At 41.8% G+C, this 21,954-nt stretch overlaps 1 protein-coding gene across 1 annotated transcript in view; it reads right to left on the bottom strand.

The window, feature by feature from the left end:
• Positions 1-19,511, bottom strand: part of GDA (guanine deaminase) — a 126,212-nt gene extending 106,701 nt beyond the window's left edge. Inside the window, exon 1 of the mRNA XM_032636416.1 lies at positions 19,273-19,511. Coding sequence (XP_032492307.1) covers positions 19,273-19,395 — 123 coding nt within the window. The 5' untranslated portion in view covers positions 19,396-19,511. The remainder of the gene's footprint in view (positions 1-19,272) is intronic.
• Positions 19,512-21,954: the final 2,443 nt, after the last annotated feature.

Below are 21,954 nucleotides of genomic sequence, written 5' to 3' on the forward strand. Positions count from 1 at the left end.
AATATGCATGCAGAGCAGCCAAGGTTTGTCAAATTGTGGCTCTATGTCCAAAAGAGTAGATTTAAAAAATGAAGTCTTGGGACTTCCCTGGTGGCGCACTGGTTAAGAATCCGCCTGCCAATGCAGGGGACACGGGTTCGAGCCTTGGTCCAGGAAGATCCCACATGCCGCAGAGCAACTGGGCCCTTGCTCCACAACTACTGAGCCTGTGCTCTAGAGCCCGTGCGCCACAACTACTGAGCCTGTGTGCCACAACTACTGAGCCCACGTGCCTAGAGCCCGTGCTCCACAACAGAGAAGCCACCGTAATGAGGAGCCCGCACACCACAACAAAGAGTAGCCCCCGCTCGCCACAACTAGAGAAATGCCGTGTGCAGCAACGAAGACCCAACGGAGCCAAAAATAAATAAATTAAATAAATGTATTAAAAATAAATAAATAAAATCTTTCCTTGTCGATTGCATTATTCTGAACTTTCATCAAATCTTTAACCATGGTCATTTTTAAGTCTTTTGTCATTTACAGACAGTTCTGGGTGTACTCTGATGCTTTTGCAAATATGTTCCTATAAAAGGGTTTCATCTTCAAGGAATTCATGGAAAAGACTCTGACAAGTACATGTTTCTGGTAACTGACTATACTGCTGAACTGAATGAATAAGCATTTTCAGAACTCTAATGGAAAACTGATGAATTCATAAAAGTGCTAACAAAAGATCAAGATAAAAAAATTAATGACATGGGACTGAGTGAACTGATGAGGATGATTATAATTTTTGTGACTTTCTGTTTGAATTTTTAAAAAAAATCCCACAAGGACTCAGAGGCAAAAACTATACAAATCAATTTTCACTGCAAAGTAAAGGAGCTGTTACAGCGGAGGATTCCTGGACTGAAGGTCAATATTATGACATAGTATGAGTGTGTTTCGTGTTTGGTGACTTCAATCATTGTTGCTTTTGTTGTGGTCATCCATTTACAATGCTTGGTGTCAGTTTATTTGTCTGTTGTAAAAATAAAATACAGTGTGTGTGTGTGTGTGTGTGTGTGTGTGTGTGAAAAAAATAAAAATAAAAAATAAATAAAATCTGAGTCCAATCAGAAATATTCCACGTGATTGATATTCCCTCGTTTGTGTCTCTTTTCTTTGTGGTGGCTCTAGATAGACGTGACATTAGGTTTCACACAGCCAACATATTGTGAGTTTCACTGAACTGCCTGCTTATTAGCTCAACAAACTCAACTCCTGAAGCTAATAAAAGAAATTCAGAACAAGCCCCGCTACTGGCCTTGCAAATCCCTCTCCTGTATGAGGATGCCAGAGCCAAGCACTGACACTAGTTTACTTTTCCCCACTCCCAAGGCCAGTGTCTATGCCCCCGGTTCCAAAGCTCTGACCTGTAACGACATAACAGCGTCCCTAAAAACCTGAGTAAGAATTAGCAAATTAGTGATCTTGGAAAGGACACATAATTGCTTTAGAAAGTTTACTGACAAACTGCCAAAATGCCTTATGAGTTTTCTCTGGTAAGACAAAAAGCCAAAAGCAAACAAAAATTTTATAACAGAGACTGGTGACTATATCCTAAGGTTTTCATATATCCCCAAATATTTGATTACCAGTACAGCATTTAATTTCTCCCAAATCAGAGCTGCTAAAAGTACAGATTTTAGAACCAGACCATGTAGATTTAAACCCTAACTCCATCAGTTTCCAGCTATGTGAGTTTGAACAAGGCACTCAAACTGCTGGTGACTCAGTTTCCTCATCTGCAAAATGGAGATATAATGGTACTTAATTCACAGAGTTGTTGTAATGATTAAATGAGTTAATATATGTAAAAGACTCAGACTAGTGCCTGGCACACAATAAATGTTATACAATCTTTTACCTTTCCTAGAAATTAATAATTTGCTTACTTATTCATTCATCAAATATTTGCTGAGCACATTCTATCTACCAGATGATGTGCCCAGCCTGGAGAATGTGATAGGAGTAAGACATAAACCCTTGCCCTCAAGAAATTAATAATCTACAGCAGCAGCAATGCTAGTAAAAGGAAACTGCTTTGATAGCAGTACCTCTTCACTTGCTCATTTTTTTAATAATTGAAGTATAGATGACTTGCAATATTATATTAGTTTGCAGTGTACAAGTAGTGATTCGATATTTTTATAGATTATGCACCATACAAAGTTACTGTAACATATGGACTATAACATATTGATCATATCCCTGTGACTTATTTATATGATAACTGGTAGTTTATACCTCTTAATCCCCTTCACCTATTTCACCCCCCTCTCTCCACTTCCCTTTTTCTGGCAACTACTAGCTTGTTCTCATGTCTGTGAGTCTGTTTCTGTTTTGTTATATTTCTTTGTTTTGCTTTTTTAGATTTCACATATAAATGAAAACATACAGTATTTGCCTTTCTCTGTTTGACTTATTTCACTAGGTGTAATACCCTCCAGGTCCATCCAAGTTGTCACAAATGGCAAGATTTTACTCTTTTTATAGCTAAGTAATAGTCCACTGTATATATTTTTACCACATCTTCTTTATCCATTCATCTGCTGATGGGCACTTAGGTTGCTTCCATATCTTGGCTATGGTATATAATACTGTTACAAACACTGGGGTCCTCAATTTTTCAAGAACATAGAAACACTTTATAAATATGCTAAGTGTGGGTTGCTTTTCACCTTCTTCGTGAGAGTTACCGCATATACGAAAAGGACAAGAAATGATACTGAGGTGCTGACGCTGGAGGACAAGATGGGCTCAATGGCTGGTTAAGCGATACTGACCAGTACACCACCATGCAGCTTTAGGGATTCAGACATACACCTCCACTAAATTACAAACACCTTGCAAATTCATCTGAGAAAGTCACACCTGTGCTCACCAAGGGCCTGTTACAGGGTGCATGGCAAACAAATCATTAGGCACAGAGGCTAGGAGGAAAAATGCCAAGATTTGGCTGGAATTTGTATAAAATATACTCCTTGGCCTACCTTTTGTCATGTTCAGTAACGCATTTTAACTGGTAATGATTCAAGGCAACACATATTGTTTAAATGTATATCATATGCCCATCAAACTGTTCAGGATTCAGATAAATGTATAAGAAATAATTCTTGCCTTTTGAAAGTTTATTTTCTGGCAGAGGAAATAAAATTTATGTGCAGATAGGAAACTGAGAACAGTGCACAGTGGCATGTTTCTAAGAGCCAAATTGGCATTATGAACTGAGCTGTGAAAACTCATAGAAAGGAGAAATCTTCTTTTCTTTTTTTCTGTGTTTTGGAGGAGGTGATGGATAAGTTATAAGTAGGGAAGAGTGAGGGGTTAGGGCATTCAGGATAAGACACAAAGATGGGGAAGCCCAAAGACATGAAAAAAATGTAAATGGATGTGTATTTATATTGTCATAATTGTCACATCGTTCCTTTTCCACATATTTTCCTCTTAACTGTCTTCTCACTCTACATACCCAATGATTTGGCATTTTTGAAGAATCCAATCCTGTCTAGATTACACGGATAGTTTTCCTTATTCTAATTTCAATTGTCACAAATCTAGCATAAGTCTTGTTTTTCTCCTTCCTACCTGATTGTCTGGACAGAGAAAGAAAAAAAGAATGATTGTTCAGGCCTCCATTCATACAGATAAGGGTTGCAGTTTTCCTTCCTAATGTGAGTCATTTATATGTGGTGTTTTTTCAACTGGATTAAATCTTTCTTGCACAGTCATCCACCTGGGAGAGAGGGAGGAGGTGAGGTTTTCTTAATTCCCTTAGAGAAGGCAGGAGTCCAAAAATGCTTCCCCAGGATCAAAGCGCATTTAAAATACAGGAAACATCTGTCTCGATTGTCTTACCTGCTTTTGTTTGTTTTAATGTCAAAACAACCTTAAATGTATAGAAAAGTTATGCCTTCCCTGTTTGGTCTTAATAAAATGAAAGTAGCTTCACTAGTAACATCCCACACTTTGAAACAAAAGTACTGACTGAATATCAAGATTTCCAGTGACTCTGAGGTGCTGAATTACATTTCTGAGATAAGATAGTAAAATGATTATTAAGAAGTCTGTAACTAATTCTAAACTCTGGCACATACACATTTGCCAAGGCTTTAGCGTCCACCCAAATATTTGTAAATGGGCAATATTAGTGCTTATGTAACTTTTACAAGCACAAACACTTGTAGAAAAGCTCTCAAATAACTTAACTGGGGGAATAAAACATACGTAACTTATTTGTATTTTATCACTATTGGAGGCACTTTATGATAAGTAAAAACATTACACAGTTATCTCAGAAGAGTTGTCTATGATCACTATCTGTATTTCCTTATCTTTCACCCATTTCAAACCCAAACCAAGATGACTGTCACCCTCTCTCTCCACCAAAATAAGTCTTCGTAAGTTCAACAATAATCTCATGTTGCTAAATCCACTGGACATTTTTCCAGTATTATTCCTCCTCTACTTCTCAGTAACATGTGACATTTGCTCTACTCCCTCCATCTTGAAGTATCCCCATCTTTTGCCTTCTACGACATTACCTCCTGGTGCTCAATCCTTACTCCACTATCTCCTACTCAGATATCTCAAGGGCACCTCAACTAAGCATGACCAAAACAGACCTCAGGGTCTGACCTCTTTCTCTGTTCCCTAACTCAATGATGTCCACCACATCCATCCAGTTGTATAAGCCTGAAATCTAGGGGAAGCTTGTCCCCACCCCGTATCCAACCTGTCACCCAATCCCATTGAGTTTTTTGCATCCTTACTGTCTCACAGATGGACCTACTTCTCTCCAAGTCTACCACCACCTACCTCTCTTTCGTGGTTCACTGCAATTCCTTCCAACACATCTCCTACAGCAACCACCCTTGCTCTGCTCTAGTCTGTCCTCCACCCTGCAATTCATATATATATATATATGTAGGTTTGTTTGTTTTAATTTATATATATATCTTCTTTATCCATTTATCTGTTGATGGACACTTAGGTTGCTTCCATAGCTTGCCTATTATAAATAATGATGCCATGAACATTGGGGTGCATGCCTTTTTTCGAACTACTGTTTTCGTTTTCTTCAGATATATACCTAAGGGTGGAATTGCTGGTAGTTCTATTTCTAGTTTTTTGAGGAACCTCCATACTGTTTTCCATAGTGGCTGTTTACATTCCCACCAACAGTGTACTAGGTTTCCCTTTTCTCCACATCCTTGCCAACATTTGTTATTTGTGGGTTTTTTATGATAGCCATTCTGACAGGTGTGACTGCTTATATTTTTTTAAAATGCAAATCTGATCTATCTTCTTCACTCTAACAGTCTTCATTGCCTTCCCATTGGCCTCGGAATAAAGGGAAAGGCCTACAAAGACACTGCCGTGGATACTGCTTATCTCTCTGGCTTCATCTATTTCCACCCCCATCCTCCATCACAGGTTCCTAATTCCTCCACCCCACTGGGTCTTTGCATGGCCTTTCCCCTCCTTTCCTTTGTCTAGTTAACTTCCATTTAGACTTCAGACTCAACCAAATGTCACTTCTTTAGGGATGCATCTTGAAACACCTCCTCAAAATAAGCCAGGTCCTCTGGCTTCATACCTCCATAGCACTCTGCATTTTTCCTTTGTAGAGATCATATACTTATTCATGCTCATTTGATTATTGACTCTGAGTACAAATAAGGCAGTATCTGCATTCCTTTTGCTCACAATTTTATCCTGAACCCCTTTAAGTCTTTGCTCTTCATCAGCCATTATCAGTTGTTATGAGCTCCAAGGGCACTAACTCCACAGGCTAGTGAGTCCACGTGCTTGGAGCTGAAGGTTCATGTCCCAGGGAGCCGGAACGGCTTCTCCCTGTGTTTTGCACTTCAGAAAATAGTTAGGGCTTACATAAGACCACCCTCCACATGGCAGGAGGGAAACAACTTCCATGTTAAAGGGCACAAAGAAAAAAATCTGTCCCACTCTTGGAAGGCATTAACAATATTACTTCTTCTGTTGCACCTTCACAGATATTGGCTACAACCAGATGAGCATGTTGATTAACTACTGCCTGCCTACACAGCCAGGACTATCTGAGGGTCAAAAGGAATAGTGTACTCTCAGAGTATAGCAGCCCATTCTGTTCATTCTTTTACTCAGAAGCATTTATTGAATGCTGATTTTGTGCTAAAGCACCAAGTACTGTGAGGGGCAGGAGATGGATAATAAGAGCTATTGTTTTTGGAGGGTCTACCATGTTCCAGGACTGTAAATTGTAAGTGGCAATTTACAAGCAACATTTCAAGTAAATTACCATTTTATGAAGAAGTGAACACTTAAACCATAATATAAAACCAAAGGGAGTAAGCAGGCCTATATAATCTACATTATTCCAGATCCTTAACACAGTCCAAGTTAAAGGCATTTGAAAACTTTATGTGGTCTCAGAGTTCCAATTAGAATCTATTCTTGCAGGGTTCTTAATTACTCACTAGGACATGAAACTAATTATAGCTCCCAGTGGCCAAGTACATTGTATCAAACACCCAGATTAGAAAAACCCAGAGTTCTTATTCAAACAATTATTTGGAAGATATTTTTAGTTGGCTGTACATTTTGGTGATCCTAAAGTGAACTTTTCCAACCTGGTTATCCTGCAGTAAAAAAAAATCTAAGCACCGTTTATCTAACAAATATTCATCTGAGTGCCTACCTACCACGTGCTAGGAGTCGTGAATACAAAAGTGATCAAGTCATGGCCCCTGCCTTCAAGGTTGGGTTATAGGAGAGACTCACAAAATAAAGAGCCACAAAGAGGTGCCAAGCAGAAACTGAGGCACAAAGGAGCCAGGTTCAGCTCTGCCTGCAAACAGAAGGCAGGGAGCAATGTCAGCAATGACCTCATTGAGGAAGTAACGTTTAAACTAGTTTCTAAGCTAGTTTCTAAGGTACATTCAACCAGCAGAAGGAAGGTGAAGGAGGAGCATAAACAAAGACACAAGGGCATAAACAATATGAAAGGTGGGGCAATCAGTTAGCAAGGCTAGGCCAGGAATTATCCCACAGTTAAGCAACGTGGAACCATAAAACAACTTTAAACAATAAAACTGGTTTTAAAAACTTGCACATGAATGTTCAGAGTAGCACTGTTGACAATAGGCAAAAGGTGGAAACAATTCAAATGTCCATCAACTGATGAATGAATAAACACAATGTTGTATACCTATACAATGGATTATTAATCAGCCATAAAAAGGAAAGGAGTTCTGACACATGCCACAACATGAGTGAACCTCGAAAACATTAAGTGAAAAATGCCAGACACAAAGGTTACACATTATATGTATCCATCTATATAAAATATCCAGAAGAGGCAAATTCACAGAAACAGAAAGCAAATTAGTGGTTGCTCAGGGGAAGGAGGGGAGGGATAGGGAGTGACTACTTCATGGTTAATGGGTTTCCCTTTGGGGGTGATGAACATATTCTGGAACTAGTTAGTGGTGATGGTTGTACAACATTGTGAATGTGATAAATGACACTGAATTGTACACTTTAAAATGGTGAATTTTATGGAAAATTATAAAACAAAAACTAATAATGCAGAAAGTTATAAAGTGGAACGTGAAAATTCTTCTCCACATCCCCACTTCTCCACTCCTACTCTACAAAACTGTTATTTGGGTGTTTTTTGTTTTTGTTTTTGCGGTACGCGGGCCTCTCACTGTTGCGGAGCACAGGATCCGGATGCGCAGGCTCAGCGGCCATGGCTCACGGGGCCAGCCGCTCCACGGCATGTGGGATCCTCCCGGACCGGGGCACGAACCCGTGTCCCCTGCATCGGCAGGCGGACTCTCAACCACTGCGCCACCAGGGAAGCCCTTATTTAGGTTTTTAATTTTAATACTGCCTTCCAGAAATATGTTTTATATGTGTGTATATAAGTGTGTGGGTGAATGGAGAGTGTTGTATGGTCATACACTTTTTTGTCCATTTAAACTATTGGGAAATCTTTGGGTTCTTAAAATTCCTATATCAGTATATGTAAGTCTAGAAGGACTCACTTTAAATTAGAATTACCTTATAATTGTTTAGCCTTCAAAGTTTTTTTTTTTTTTTTTTTTGTTTTTTGTGTTACGCGGGCCTCTCACTGCCGTGGCCTCTCCCGTTGCGGAGCACAGGCTCCCGACGCGCAGGCCCAGCGGCCGTGGCTCACGGGCCCAGCCGCTCCGTGGCATGTGGGATCTTCCCAGACCGGGGCACGAACCCACGTCCTCTGCATCGGCAGGCGGACTCCCAACCACTGCGCCACCAGGGAAGCCCGCCTTCAAAGTTTTTTAACTCACGAATCAATAGCTGGTTGATAAATTGAGGTCAACACAGCTGGGTTTTCAGGTGGAGGTTACTGAGGAAAGTTCATTCTGTCAAAATAATTTTTTAAAACCCAGTAACAGGCTGAGAAGAGAAAAAGCATTGTGACTATAGAAGCAGGTCTCATGGTGATGCCAACCTGAGCAGAAGCATGATGAGAAGAGAAGGCATGAAGGGTATTTATTATGAAACAGTTTCAGGTAACAGTGCATGAATAACTAATTCATGAAAAACAAATCACCATTTCACAAGCAAAGGCACCAACTTCAACAGTCAAAACATTTTGAAAAACAGATCTCAGTTAGAAGTTAATGTTAATCAACTCTACTCCAAGAGAAAAAAAATCTACCTCATATGATTGTAGAGTATTACTGTGATAATAGATAAAATATCTAACACAGCATGTAGTATATTGTTTGATGCTTAAAATATATGAGATACTTTAAAAAAGAAAAAAGAAAGTTAATGTAATTTATCCTTTAGAGTCAATAAGTTAGTGTAATAATGTCAATGAAACAATGCTTTCATAAAGGAAAAGGGTGAGGCTTTTTCGAAGGTAGGAAATAACGTCAAAGTAAGATTTGGCGGGAGATGATCAACATTTATTGCTCCATCTTTTTTTTTTTTTTTTTTGTCCACGCCTTGTGGCTGTGGGATCTTAGATCCCCAACGAGGGATTGAACCTGGGCCCTCGGCAGTGAGAGTGCAGAGTGCTAACCACCGGACTGCCAGTAAATTCCCTATTGCTGAGTCTTAAAAAATGTATCATGGGCTTCCCTGGTGGCGCATTGGTTGAGAGTCCGCCTGCCAATGCAGGGGACATGGGTTCGTGCCCCGGTCCGGGAAGAGCCCACATGCCGCGGAGCGGCTAGAACTGTGAGCCATGGCCACTGTGCCTGCGCGTCCGGAGCCTGTGCTCCGCAACGGGAGAGGCCACAACAGTGAGAGGCCTGCGCACCGTAAAAAAAAAAAAAAAAATGTATCAGAAGAGATGAATCTGTCTTCACCTTTAATCTTAGGGATTAAATTGGTATTTACAATTTAAGTACAGAACGCTATTATAACTTTGCCATTTGACTATCTGAAAACAAAGAGCTACACAGTGGCTTTAGGAGAGAGAAGTCATCCAATGTATAGTAATCAGATGTTTATTTCAGAGTTAGGATTAACACTCTGAGTCTCAGTTTCCTTGTCAATAAAATAAGGAAAAGTTTTGTCACCCAGGGGACCAAGTCAAGGGTCCTTCATCTGTACCTAAACTGTCTCTGTAAAGCACAAGTGCACCTGTCTTAGGCAAGGAGGCAAAGAAGTGCTCCACTTCTGGTAAACTCTCTACTCCAGGCAAACTTGCAGAAAACCAAAAACTGACCGTATCTTCTAGCTGTTTTTACATAATTAGAACAAGAGGGCTTAACCACAAGAAACTGGCATAAGCGAGCCGAATTAAAAATTGGGACAAAGGTCTCTCTACAGCTCATTACCATCTCATTGTAATAAGATCTCTTCCCACCTGCGCCATACTGGTTAAACCCACTTCTGACCCAGACACTGAAGGACCATACAAGGGCTGAAAACAGGCATGAGCTGCATTCTGGAAGGTCACCACCCCTTTCCACAAGTCAGGATAATAAAAGATCCCCGTGCCCCCTAGCCTCCTTCACCTTTTTCTATAGGAATTTTGCCTTGCCTGTAATGGGGAAAAGGTGATTTTAGAGCATGAGCTCCTCCTTCTCCGTTCTTTGGCCAATGAATAAAGTTTCTGTTTGCTGCTAAAAAAGTAATTTCGCCTTGTTGATGTGAACAATAACCAGGTAGGGAAAGAACCTAATCAGGAATCGGTAAGAGTTTCACCTCATAAAGCAGTCAGGAGAATTACGCTTTGCAAAGCACTGAGTACAGAACCTAGCACATAACAAGTGTCTAATAAATGTTCAATATTATCGTAGTTGTTAATGTGAGCAATAGCGCCATCCGTGTACCTCCTGTCTACGAGCTTATAACCCAGTGTCATGGGCTAGAAACCCAATGCAATGTAAGAAGATGACTTACACACAAAATTTATTTCCTTTTTATTCATGTTATAGTATTTTAATGCACATCTGCTTAATATAACAAATGTGCTACTTATATTTTTATTGATCAAACTTTTAAAATCATAATTTAAATATACCATGGAACTCATTTTTAAAACTTACCGTTGAGTAGTTGAGTGACCCACTGAGAATTTCTCTTGTATTTTGTTTTCTTAGTGCCTTGGATGCATCAGGAAAGAATAACACATTGTTCTCCTCCCTAGAGGGGGAAGCTAAATATTAAGACCAGTGTGACCACAGCAGTCTGTATGAGTTGTTCTCGAACAAACAGAGCACAGGGGTGTGGAGTTGCCACTGAGCTGACCTAGCGGAAAGCCCTTTCCAGCCTGGACAGAACAGCATAGTAATGGCAGACAGATGGCTGGGATTAGCACCCAAGTGTAGCATCGTGTGGTCACAAAGGGCAGCCACGGCCACCATGGGAATGGATTTCTAACCGATGTAAATGGGTTTGAAATTGTTGAATAGTCTCTTGTGAGGCTCCTCAACATCCACAAAGCTGGATTAGCAGTAAAGGTAGGTGGTGCTGCATTTTACTGGCAACACGAAACAAACTGCACTCCAGGCTTATGCCAAATAACTACGAGCCTCCTCCCTCTTGCTGTTCATCATAACCCCATCAAAAGGACCACTCTTAGGAGTACCTGGAAGACATGGGGTCCTGCCACCCCTCTGACATCCTGAAGTCTATCTCTAGGACATTTCAGATCAGCCAAGACCTGGGTACCTGGACCACCTCCCACTGTCCCCTCCCCAGAGCTTCAGCCCTACAGAATAGTTTTATGGACCCCCTTCTTCCTGTCACATCTTCAGCTCAAGAGAGGCAATCCTATGAAATGCTACCTTGCACTGGAAAGTTGCTAAGCATAATTATAAGAGGCAGTGTCCATCTAGGAGAAATTCCCATCCGAACTCAGCATCAAGAACAGGGGTGTTTCTCTTGAGCAATTGCTTTTAGTACAGATATTGCCAACTAGGTAACATGTGTCCTTTTAATGGCTGGCACCTAGGAAAGTTAGAGGCCAATAACAGTGTAGGTCATTTCGCGATGCATTTTAAATCTAATTTCTAGCTTTGTTTTATGTCAACAACTGACTCTTCTCCCTTAAATGTATAAAAGCATCACCACTTGCCTGTGCCCTCTAGAGCTGCCTTAAATCTTTTCTACAAAAAGGGGGTTGTAAACACATGACCGATTGGATTCTCTTCTTGCAGGTAAGGGAAGTCCACCTGGCCTTTATCCCTAAATAGTTAGATCAATGCCCATTAAGTGAATGGGCATGCCATAGGCCTGCAGGAGATCCTGCCTGCCACCTCTGCACCTGTCAGAAGCTCCCAGACGGTCAGCCATGTGTCAGATACACCAACACCTATGCTGCCTCACAGCTACAGCACTGAATCAACCAGACTGCCAAGAAATTCCAGGAATTAACAAACAACTTTACACAACCAGAAGGGTGGCAAACTCCAGTCATGCCCAGCAGTGTTGCTTCAAGGCCTCGAAGAGTAAGTCAAATAGTGCTTTAAAAAAAAAAAAAAAACTCTCTGGAATTAGAAATGTCTTTTTTTTTAATCATCACACACAAATGTCTTTGTACTACACATCACTTTCAAAACACTTTTCTGATCACATACTTTGTGTTAAAACAATAAGACAATGTTGAGGAGCCTTAAAGACAACAGAGTGTCAGCACTCCTCATGACAGGAGGCAGCCGGAACTCCTGGAAAGAGCACAAACCTTGGAAATTAGACAGACTTGGGTGTGATTCTTGGTTTTGCCACTTACTCACCATGACTGCAGTCAAGTCAACTAACTAGCTGACCCTCCATTCCTCATTTGTAGAGTAGGGATAATGAAGAAGATGATGATGATGATGTGTTCTCATCTCAGAACTGTTGACGTATAAAGAATCTGGCAGAGTGTCTGACACAAATTATGACTTAATAAATGTTATCTTCTCTCCAGTTCACCTCCCACTTGTCAAAGAACTTTAAATCAGTTCAGTGAGTGAGAACATTCTATAAACCTAAGTATAATCAAAGGCAAAAGTGAAATAATCACTTCAGCGAGAGAAAAATAATAACAATGGCCAGTACTTATTGAGCAATTACTATGTGCCAATGCTTTACACACACTACCTCATCTGCCTTACCTCTTCTTCAGGGTGCTGTTGTCCACATTTTATAAGTGAGGGTACCAAGACTCAAATATGTTAGGAAATGTTTCCAAGTAAGTGGCAGAGCTGGGATTTGAATCCACATAATCTGACTCCAGAAGCCATGCTCTTAACCACCAGGAAAACACTGGTTTGAATATATATGCAAATTTTATGGAAAAACAAAAGGTAATTTATTTCAACTGGGGGATGGTCACCAGAGAAGCTTTTGGGAAGAAGGGGACATCAGAACTGGGCCTTGGAGGAAAAGCAAGATTTCATTTTGACAGAGGTGGAATGGAAAAGGGATTATATAAAGGAGGACTATTCCAGGCTTAGGGAATGTCACCAACAAAGTGGAGGTGCAAAAAGATATGATGTGCTGGGAAACAGTGAGAAGTTGGCATGGATAGATATCCCTCAGCTTGTGGATACCTCATGGTAATCCTACTCCTACTTGCAAGAGAGAAGGATGGAACAGGAGGAAGTATTAGGAAAGCAGGTTAGGGCCAAATGTCATGTCTAAAATATCTTCCTGGGGCATTTGGATCTTAGAGGCAATAGAGAGCCATAGGTAGTTACAAAAGAGAAGATATATGACACTACCCATGCTCCGGGAAAGTAACTGTCAGTAATGTGGAAGAGATATTAGAATGGGGGAAGAGAAAACAGTTAGGAGGTTCTTGTAATACTTCAGGCAAGAGACAATGGAAGGCTGGACAGGGCCAATGACAATGGAAAGGGGTGTGCACAAAGATACCCCAGGGGATAACTGGGGGGACCTGAATACTGATATGGGTGCCTGGAAAGACACTGACATTTTTGGCAAATAAGGAGAAGATAGAAACGGAAAAAGGAGAAGGCAGCTAGCAGTCCTTTGAAAAATAATATGATTCTTTGAAAAAGTGGTATAATTGTTAGAGGTGCTTTGAGCTGCAACTGACAGAAGGGTAGATAATAAAGATATTTCATTATCTCGCAAAAGAAGTCAACGGTAGTAGGCAGCTCCAGGGACCATTAACTACTCAATGATGTAATTCGCGTATGCATTCAATGATGTTCAAAGAGGGACTAGGTTGGTGCCTCTGAAAACCTCTTAACTTTTTCCTCATAGTCTCAAACAGTGGTGGCAGCAGCTCCACTCCTCGCATGAAAGTATCCAAAAAAGGAAGGACTTCTCTTCCCACATCTGCGTCTATTTATTAGGGAAAAAAATATTTCCCAGAAGCCTCTGAGATGACTTCCTGAATGCTGGAATGTCATCGCTGCCCACCCTTAGCTACCAGGAAACTGGAAAAATAAGTATCTAGCAAACAGGATTATGATTACTATGACTGGCTTACACCATGATCTATCCATGAGCCAAGTATACTGCAGGCTATCAAACTCAGAAAGTGTTAATAAGAAAGAAGTGGTTATGGCTAGTGAGTGGGTAACCAACAGGGTCTGCCATGAGCATTTTGAACAAAGCAATCTGCCTTCCAGAAAATGGGAACTTACAGGATGATAATGTGATCCTTGGGCATGAAAACGTTTCTGATGAAAGTGAAGCCCTGATTCAGCAGCCTCAGAAGGGATAGCTTATCCCAAATTCCCTCTTCAAAATGATAAGATATTCTGAGGTCTTGAGCTTACAGGAAGATGGGTCTTCACCTGGCCAAGCAGAAGGAAAAGATGACACACAACCACTAAGTTTTGTGATTCAGACTATGAGAACTCCTGGTAAAGCAAGATGATGATGCAGTCCCAGGTGAAACACAACTCTTGCTCCTCCTAGAAGTTTTAGAAATTGCAGAACATTAATTCATTTCCCTTAACCGGGGCTATTTAACCCTCTTCTGCGTGTTCAAGTCCTATGTGTTCTTTAATGTCCAGTTCAATTTTGGCTTCCTTCATCAAGTTTTTCCTACCACCAACCAATTTGTATCCCACCATACTATTTAATACATTCACAAACATCTTTCTAATCCTACCATCAAATCCAATTAATTTGACCTAAATAGTTACCAATTCTGTCCACCTCTTTCCATCTCCATTGCTGATAATAACTGCTGATGTTTACTGGGCATGTGCTACGCTGCAAGGCATTATTCTATGCACTTTACAATTATTAATTCATTTAGTCTTTTCACTAGCCCAGTGAGGTAGATTATAGTAATCATTTTATACATGAGGAAACTTGGAAATAGAATTGTTAAGTAACTTATTCAAATTCACATAGGTAATAAGGGATAGAAGTACTCTTGAGAGTTCATTTCTTAATTGATACATTACACCGCCTCTCTCTTCTAAGCCACATCCCATTTCACCTAAACTACTGCAACAGGATCCTATCTGATCTCCTTGCCTGCACTTAACTCCTCTCCAATGCATTCTTTACATCCTGAAGCTAAAATGATCTTTAAAAAAAAATGCAAAATTTGGTCATGGCACAATCCCTCCCCCGACTCCCTATGCCCTGCCTACCTCTCCAGACTTACATTGTGTTATCCTCTTCTAGAACTTTGGATTCTAAGTTTTCATTCCTTCCTACCCCAGGGCCTTTGCACAGGCTATTCCCTCTACCTAGAAGGCTCTTCCCTACCTCCCAGATTAGTTCAAGTTCTGACAGGTCATAGCAGATTCTGTTAATCACGAGATGATCAACCTCACTAGAGCAGGGCAGAGTTTGCATATTTCACTCATCAGCGTATCTCCAGCTAGGAGCCCAGTCTTCGGTTCATGAATCAATCCACTTTTATTACAGGTACAATTCTAAGCTCCCTTGCTAAAAGTGCAAGTTCACTGAGGTCAGGGACTGTGCCTCAGGGAGGTGGGCTACTCTAGTAAAGAGAATATGGGCTTCCATGTCCCACCTATTGTAAATAGAGCTGCAGAGAACATTGGGGTGCATGTGTCTTTTTGAATTATGGTTTTCTCAGGGTATATGCTCAGTAGTGGGATTGCTGGGTCATATGGTAGTTCTAGTTGTAGTTTTCTAAGGAACCTCCATACTGTTCTCCATAGTGGCTGTATCAATTTACATTCCCACCAACAGTGTGAGAGGGTTCCCTTTTCTCCACACCCTTTCCAGCATTTATTGTTTGTAGATTTTTTGATGATAGCCATTCTGAAAAAGGAACAAAATTGGGTCATCTGTAGAGATGTGGATGGACCTACAGTCTGTCACACAGAGTAAAGTAAGTCAGAAAGAGGAAAACAAATATCTTATATTAATGCAAATATGTGGACTCTAGAAAAATGGTACAGATGAACCAATTTGCAGGGCAGGAACAGAGATGCAGACGTAGAAAACGGACGTGTGGACACCGGTGGGGAAGGGCGTGGGATGAATTGGGAGATTAGGATTGACATATATACACTACCATGTGTAAAGTAGATAGCTAGTGGGAACTTGCTGTATAGCACAGGGAGCTCAGCTCCATCCTCTGCGGTGACCACAGCAGAATATGACATAGCATTGCAAAGCAACTATACCCAATTAAAAAGAGAGAGAGAATATGGGCTTTGGCCATGTTAATTCAAAATCCATCTCTGGATGCATGATTTTTCAAGTCTCAACTTTCCTAACTTTAAGACAAAATAATCACACTGAAGACTAAAAGAGACACTGAAAATGATGTGCTAGTGAACTGGCAGCAAATGCTGTTTAGATCTTTCTTCCTAGATGCATCTTTGTGTCCCAGAGGGTCGATGGCATGAGCAGTGAGGCTGCACACCAGAGGCCCAGTGACCTCCCCCACCTCCCACATATTTCATCCCAGGCCATGGCTTCCTTCTCTACCTGTTGGCCTGCATGGGTGCCACCATGCGGAAATATGCAAAAATGCTACAGTGAGCAAGAGGTTAAGGATTTGCTAGGCACAGAGGGAAGGAAGGGGACAAAATGAACATGGTATGTGTTGCGTATCCACTAAGCGACAGGCATTTTCATACATTATCTCATTTAATACTTAGCAAAAGTATCTGATTCTACAAGGGAGGAAACTGAGGCTCAGAGAGGTTAAGGTCTCACCCATGGACTTTGAACATGTAGGTGGTGGAGACCTGACTTGAACTTAGGTCTCCACAGGACTTGCTCCTGCTACCCCAGGGCACTACTTCCAAAACGATTCTCTTCCTTGCTGTTGCTTTCAGCTAAGTGTGCTTAAAAGACCCAAGACATCTTTACCTATCTTTAAAGTCAACTTGACCCTGCTGGAAGAATCAGATAATTTAGTAATATTTGAGCACACAATGTCTCACAATTAATTATCTATCTGCAAATGAATTACACATGCTGGAGTTTTTCTTTCAAAAAGCTACACGCCACTTGAGTAGAAAAACTAACTCTGAATTCAAAATGCCCAATATTGACTAGAGAATTTTTTTTTTAATTAACCTAATTTTGAATGAGTTTTAATTAATGAACTAAAAGCAGTTAATCATTACCATTCTCTGGGCCTACATGAAATGAAAGATTAGGTCTAGAAGGGAGAGGGAGGACAGAGGAAATCATGTCCTGTCTCTCTGAGATGCTACCCCAGTCCAGGGCTTGAAACGGAGAACTGAGCACCCAAGACCCCACATAACTGGTTGCATCACACAGCCTATATACTGAGGTTACCCAAAATGTAATCCATCCACTACCTGTGTCCGAATCTCCTGGGACCTTTGTTGGAATGCCACTTCCTAGGACCTACTCCAGGCCTACAGATTCAGATTCTCTGAAGATGACACCCAGGAACTGGCATTTTAACAAACACCCCAGATGTTTCTGATTCATCCCAAGGTTTGAGAACAGCTTTGGGAGCTCAGTAAAAATATAAAGATCAACTGCATATTTATTTACTTCATGGGAATATAATTTTCTGTAAGAACCTTGAAAATTTTTAAATGAATAATATATTTATCCCAGTAACTCTAAAGGTGAGGCAGTCCCATTTTCAAAATGAAAGAAATCAAGTCTTAAAATATATATGACATGTCCACACTTTACACACAGTCAGGGATCAACCGCCTTGCACTTAGGAGGAGGGCAATAAAACAGTTACCATTTCACTGATTAGGACACTGTATACTGCAAATCTAATTCAGTTGATTAACTCACCTTTGTATCCGATTCCTAGTTCATTTTGTCTTGTGGGGGAATGGCATTTTTCTAAATTTATAATTTCAATATGCTCCTTAGTTATGAACAGACTCCCTGACTCAACTACTAATTTCATGTTCAGGACACTCTTTTATTCTTCTTCTGTACAACCCCCAGAAAAGGTAAATTTTTAGATAAATTACTTCCTTTTCTTCTTCCTCTCCACTGGTTAAAGACAGTCCCCTAGTCAATTCTCTCACCTGTTATCCTACCAATTCAAATTTTGGAAATGAAAATTTAAATTGTAAAAAGAAAACTAATTTTTGAACAGTTCCTTGTGATTAAGCAAATACCTCTAATCTTTCCCTGGTTTAGCAGTCTCTCTTCCTTTGCTTCTTGGGACTTGTCCCAAGCCTAAGGCATCCCTGAAACTTGAGGGTCAAGTACCCAAGGCAACAATTCATCAGTCTCAGGGTTTATTGGAGTCTCCCCATTTAGGAGAGCTCTGAGAGTTTCATCACCTTGGAAACACAACAGCAGGCTCCCCGAATATACACAGGGAGTATAGATTTTTAAGCACCAAAAGAAAACAGGGTTTAGTTATCCCCAAATGTAAGAGTCACGATTCAAAACTGTCACTGACTCGGAAGCATCTTTAGTCAGGAATAGTATCTTCAAGCTGGCAAGTTCCAAATATGTGTACTTATGCTAACCAAACCGGTAGTTGGGGAAAAGCTCAAAAATAACCCATCTCTATCTTTAATTTTTCTCCTAAAAATGGAATGGCTTTCACTGAAACTGGCCAGGCCACTGCCAATACAGTTACCAGTGGTGTGTATGGAACAGTCAAGTTACCTATGTCGTTTGCAGAAATCCTGATTTTGGAAATGTAAGTGTGAAAGATACTCTCATAGAAGACATTTTGAACCTTAAAATGGAACTGCTTGCTTTGATGCAAATGGCTGGGGGATGGGGTTGGGTGGGTAATTTATCTCAGACTATCCTTTCTAGTATTACTAGTATTACAAGTTGTCTAGTCTGAATCATTCATGTATTGTTTGCTGAATGATCAGGTGAATGAAATCAGTTCTTTACTTATTCCAATGCACTGAAAGGGCTCAGCAACACTGATCAAATGACCCTTCTGTTATTTCTTTCACAATAAATTCAATCAAATTTACGGAGCGCCTAGGTGGTGCCAGGCACTGTGTCAGGCTCCTGAGATACAAAAATGAATGAAGCGCGGTGCTAGTTTATTAATGATCTCTTAAGATTTGGCAGGGCACAGCCTCGCTCCCTGCCACCACAGCCTGCACGGCTGTCGAACCAATCGTGGGTGTGCGTACTCCATGGCTCCCAGCACCTGGGAACACTTTACTCCCAGTCCAGCCCACGAACCCAGTGCCAGGGCTCTCCCGGCGTTCTCCCAAAGCCAAAACGCTCAAGTTCAACTCCAGCGCCGCGGCGCCCGCTCCACACGGAGCTAACTCCGGGCTCCGCGGCTCACGCGGCGAGCTTCCTTCCACCTGTCCGCCCGCCCGTCAGGGTGCGCAAGACCCCGCACCCGCTTACTTTGCCGCTGTCGCTCACACCAAGGAGGTGATCCCGCAGCACCTCCATGGGGCAGGTCCAGGTGGAGTGGACGAACGTCCCTCGGAAGATGTGCGCCAGGGGCGGCATCCGGGCGGCACACATGTCAGCGGTGGAGCGCAGTGCGGAGTCCGCGGCCCAAGGAGGGCGCACCAGGCGAAGGCGCGGCGAGGACTCCCTGCGGCTGCGGGCAGCTGCCGAGCCGGCACCAGCGCCGGCCTCGTCCTGCCCCCGCTTCCCCGCGCGATCGCCTGCCCCCTGCAGACCGCGCCCAGGGGCTGGCTCCCTGCCTCCTCGATGCCAATAGGATTTTTTCTCCCGTGAGTTGGCTCCAGTCTCTCCTCCCCTGATTTAGTTTTTGATACGTTAACTCTTTGAGTTTCCAAAATCACCGTTCACGCTGCGGTTCTTTTAACCCTTGGCTGTTGTCACCCACCCAGGGGGCGGGAGATGAAGGAAGGAGGTGGAGGATTCAGGATTCCATCCCTGTACCTTTAAGTGGTCATTAAATTCGCTTTTGCCGCGGGCCCCAACTTCCTCCACCTTCCTTTAGTTGGCACGCCCAGAGTTGCATCTATCTGCTTTCTCTGCCCTTTAAACTCTTAGGGCTATTTGTGGCCAAACCCTGGAACTTTTCAACCTGTAGTAACCACAAGGTCTGAACGGGCACGAGTTCAGTGCCAGGGTGACAGGTCTGTTAGGGCTGCCTACTTTACCAACCAGTTTCATTTTCATTTTCTGCGGGCTGAAGAATTTGTCCTAACCTCATGTTCTGAAAGCATGTCTTACAGAATTATGGGGGCCCCACCAGTGGAGGCTAATCTCGACCCCAAAGTTCCTCTCTTCACCTGAGGCCAATGTTTTGGGCCTTGTGTCCACCCACTAACAACTCCAATTCCAGTTTTTCTCATACCTAAAATAAATGAATCTCTTTGATTTATTTCCAGTTGTACAGGGGGAGAAAATTAAGTACTCAAGCCAAGTAGCTAAAAATGGCAGTGTGGCATGGCTTCGTGGAAAGAGTCCTGGATTAGGAATCAAGAGACTATGGTCAATGCAGGTGGGACTCAGCATCCTTATCCTTGTTTGTGAAAATGGAACTGGGACTGGGTGGTTGCTAAGATTGATTCTAGGTCAGCATTCCTTCCCTACAGTATGTGCACAAAGTACTTTACTAAGTTCCTCCAGGAAGAATAACTGGTTTCCACTCAGGGCCTTTGCGCACGCCGCTCCTTCTGCCCCTAGTGCCTCCTGTGGATACTCACATGACTGGCTCTTCTGATCACTGGTTTGCCTCAAGTGTCAGCTCTTCGGAGTAACCTCCCTCCAACACCAAGCTAATAGCACATCCCCATCCCTGGCAGTTTCTATCGCATTAGACTATTTTGTTTCTGCTATTGCATTTATCATATCCACTCTCATTTATTTTATGCTTTTCCATTTATTTCCGCTTCCCTTCCCCCAGTATACACACACACAGAGTAACAGAAGCACCACAAGAACAGGAGTCTTATACCTAGAACAGTGCCTGGTGTTTCATACATATTGAATGAATGAATGAATGAATGGTTCTTCTGGGAGCAGAGCAGTAACCTGAGATAAATATCGATTTGGGCTCCTACCTAAAGGATAAGGGTTTCACATTGCCGTGCATAAGCAAGCTTTCTCTGAATTGCTGCTTTTATGACACAGGGGTAGCTTATATAAATGATCCATTCCCTTCTCAGTACCTTCACCTCCCCATTACCAAGGTGCAGGGTGACCAACGCATGGGGACTTTCCTTGCTGTAACACCGAAATTCTCACAATGCAGGAAACTCCTCAGTCCCAGGCACACCAAGCTGGTTGATCACCTGCCAAGAACTCAGATTAGGAAGCCCTGAGATTAGGAAGCTGAGAGCTTTGCACTTGCCTCTGGGAGACATCAGCCCTTTCTCCCTGTTGCTTACTTCTGATTATGCAGACCACACTCCCTGCTTGCAGTCGCAAGAGACAGAACACTGAAAACATCCTCTTGATCTAGGCTTATATATACACAAACCTCAGAAAGAAAAGTGAAGAAAATGTCTGGCTGTCACTGTAAAAGAGGAATCAATTAAGTATTTCTAAAACATATATTGGTTTCCTAACATAAATACAGCTAATATATTTTTTAATGAAAGCCACCTAAATGTCCAACAATTGAGTCTAGTTTAGTGAATAAGAATCTATTTATTTAGTAGAATATTATGCAGTTATTGAAAACAATACGGGATATATGTAACCTTGTAGGAATTACGTATAATAAAATGTCAATTTTTTTTTAACGCCATTTATGCTATGGTTAAAATCAGGAAAAGCCTAGGGCATAATGGCTAGAATTAAAAAAGTGTACCAGGGCTTCCCTGGTGGCGCAGTGGTTGAGAGTCCGCCTGCCGATGCAGGGGACACGGGTTCGTGTCCCGGTCCAGGAGGATCCCACATGCCGCGGAGCGGCTGGGCCCGTGAGCCATGGCCGCTGAGCCTGCGCGTCCGGAGCCTGTGTTCCACAGCGGGAGAGACCACAACAGTGAGAGGCCCGCGTAACGCAAAAAAAAAAAAAAAAAAAGTGTACCAAACAATGGCAGTCATTCTGTTGAGGTAGTGAAATTGCTGGGGAATTGTGTTTTGATGTTTATTGACATT

The sequence above is a fragment of the Phocoena sinus genome, chromosome 6 (assembly GCF_008692025.1).
Source record: "Phocoena sinus isolate mPhoSin1 chromosome 6, mPhoSin1.pri, whole genome shotgun sequence".
Classification (NCBI taxonomy): Eukaryota; Metazoa; Chordata; class Mammalia; order Artiodactyla; family Phocoenidae; genus Phocoena; species Phocoena sinus.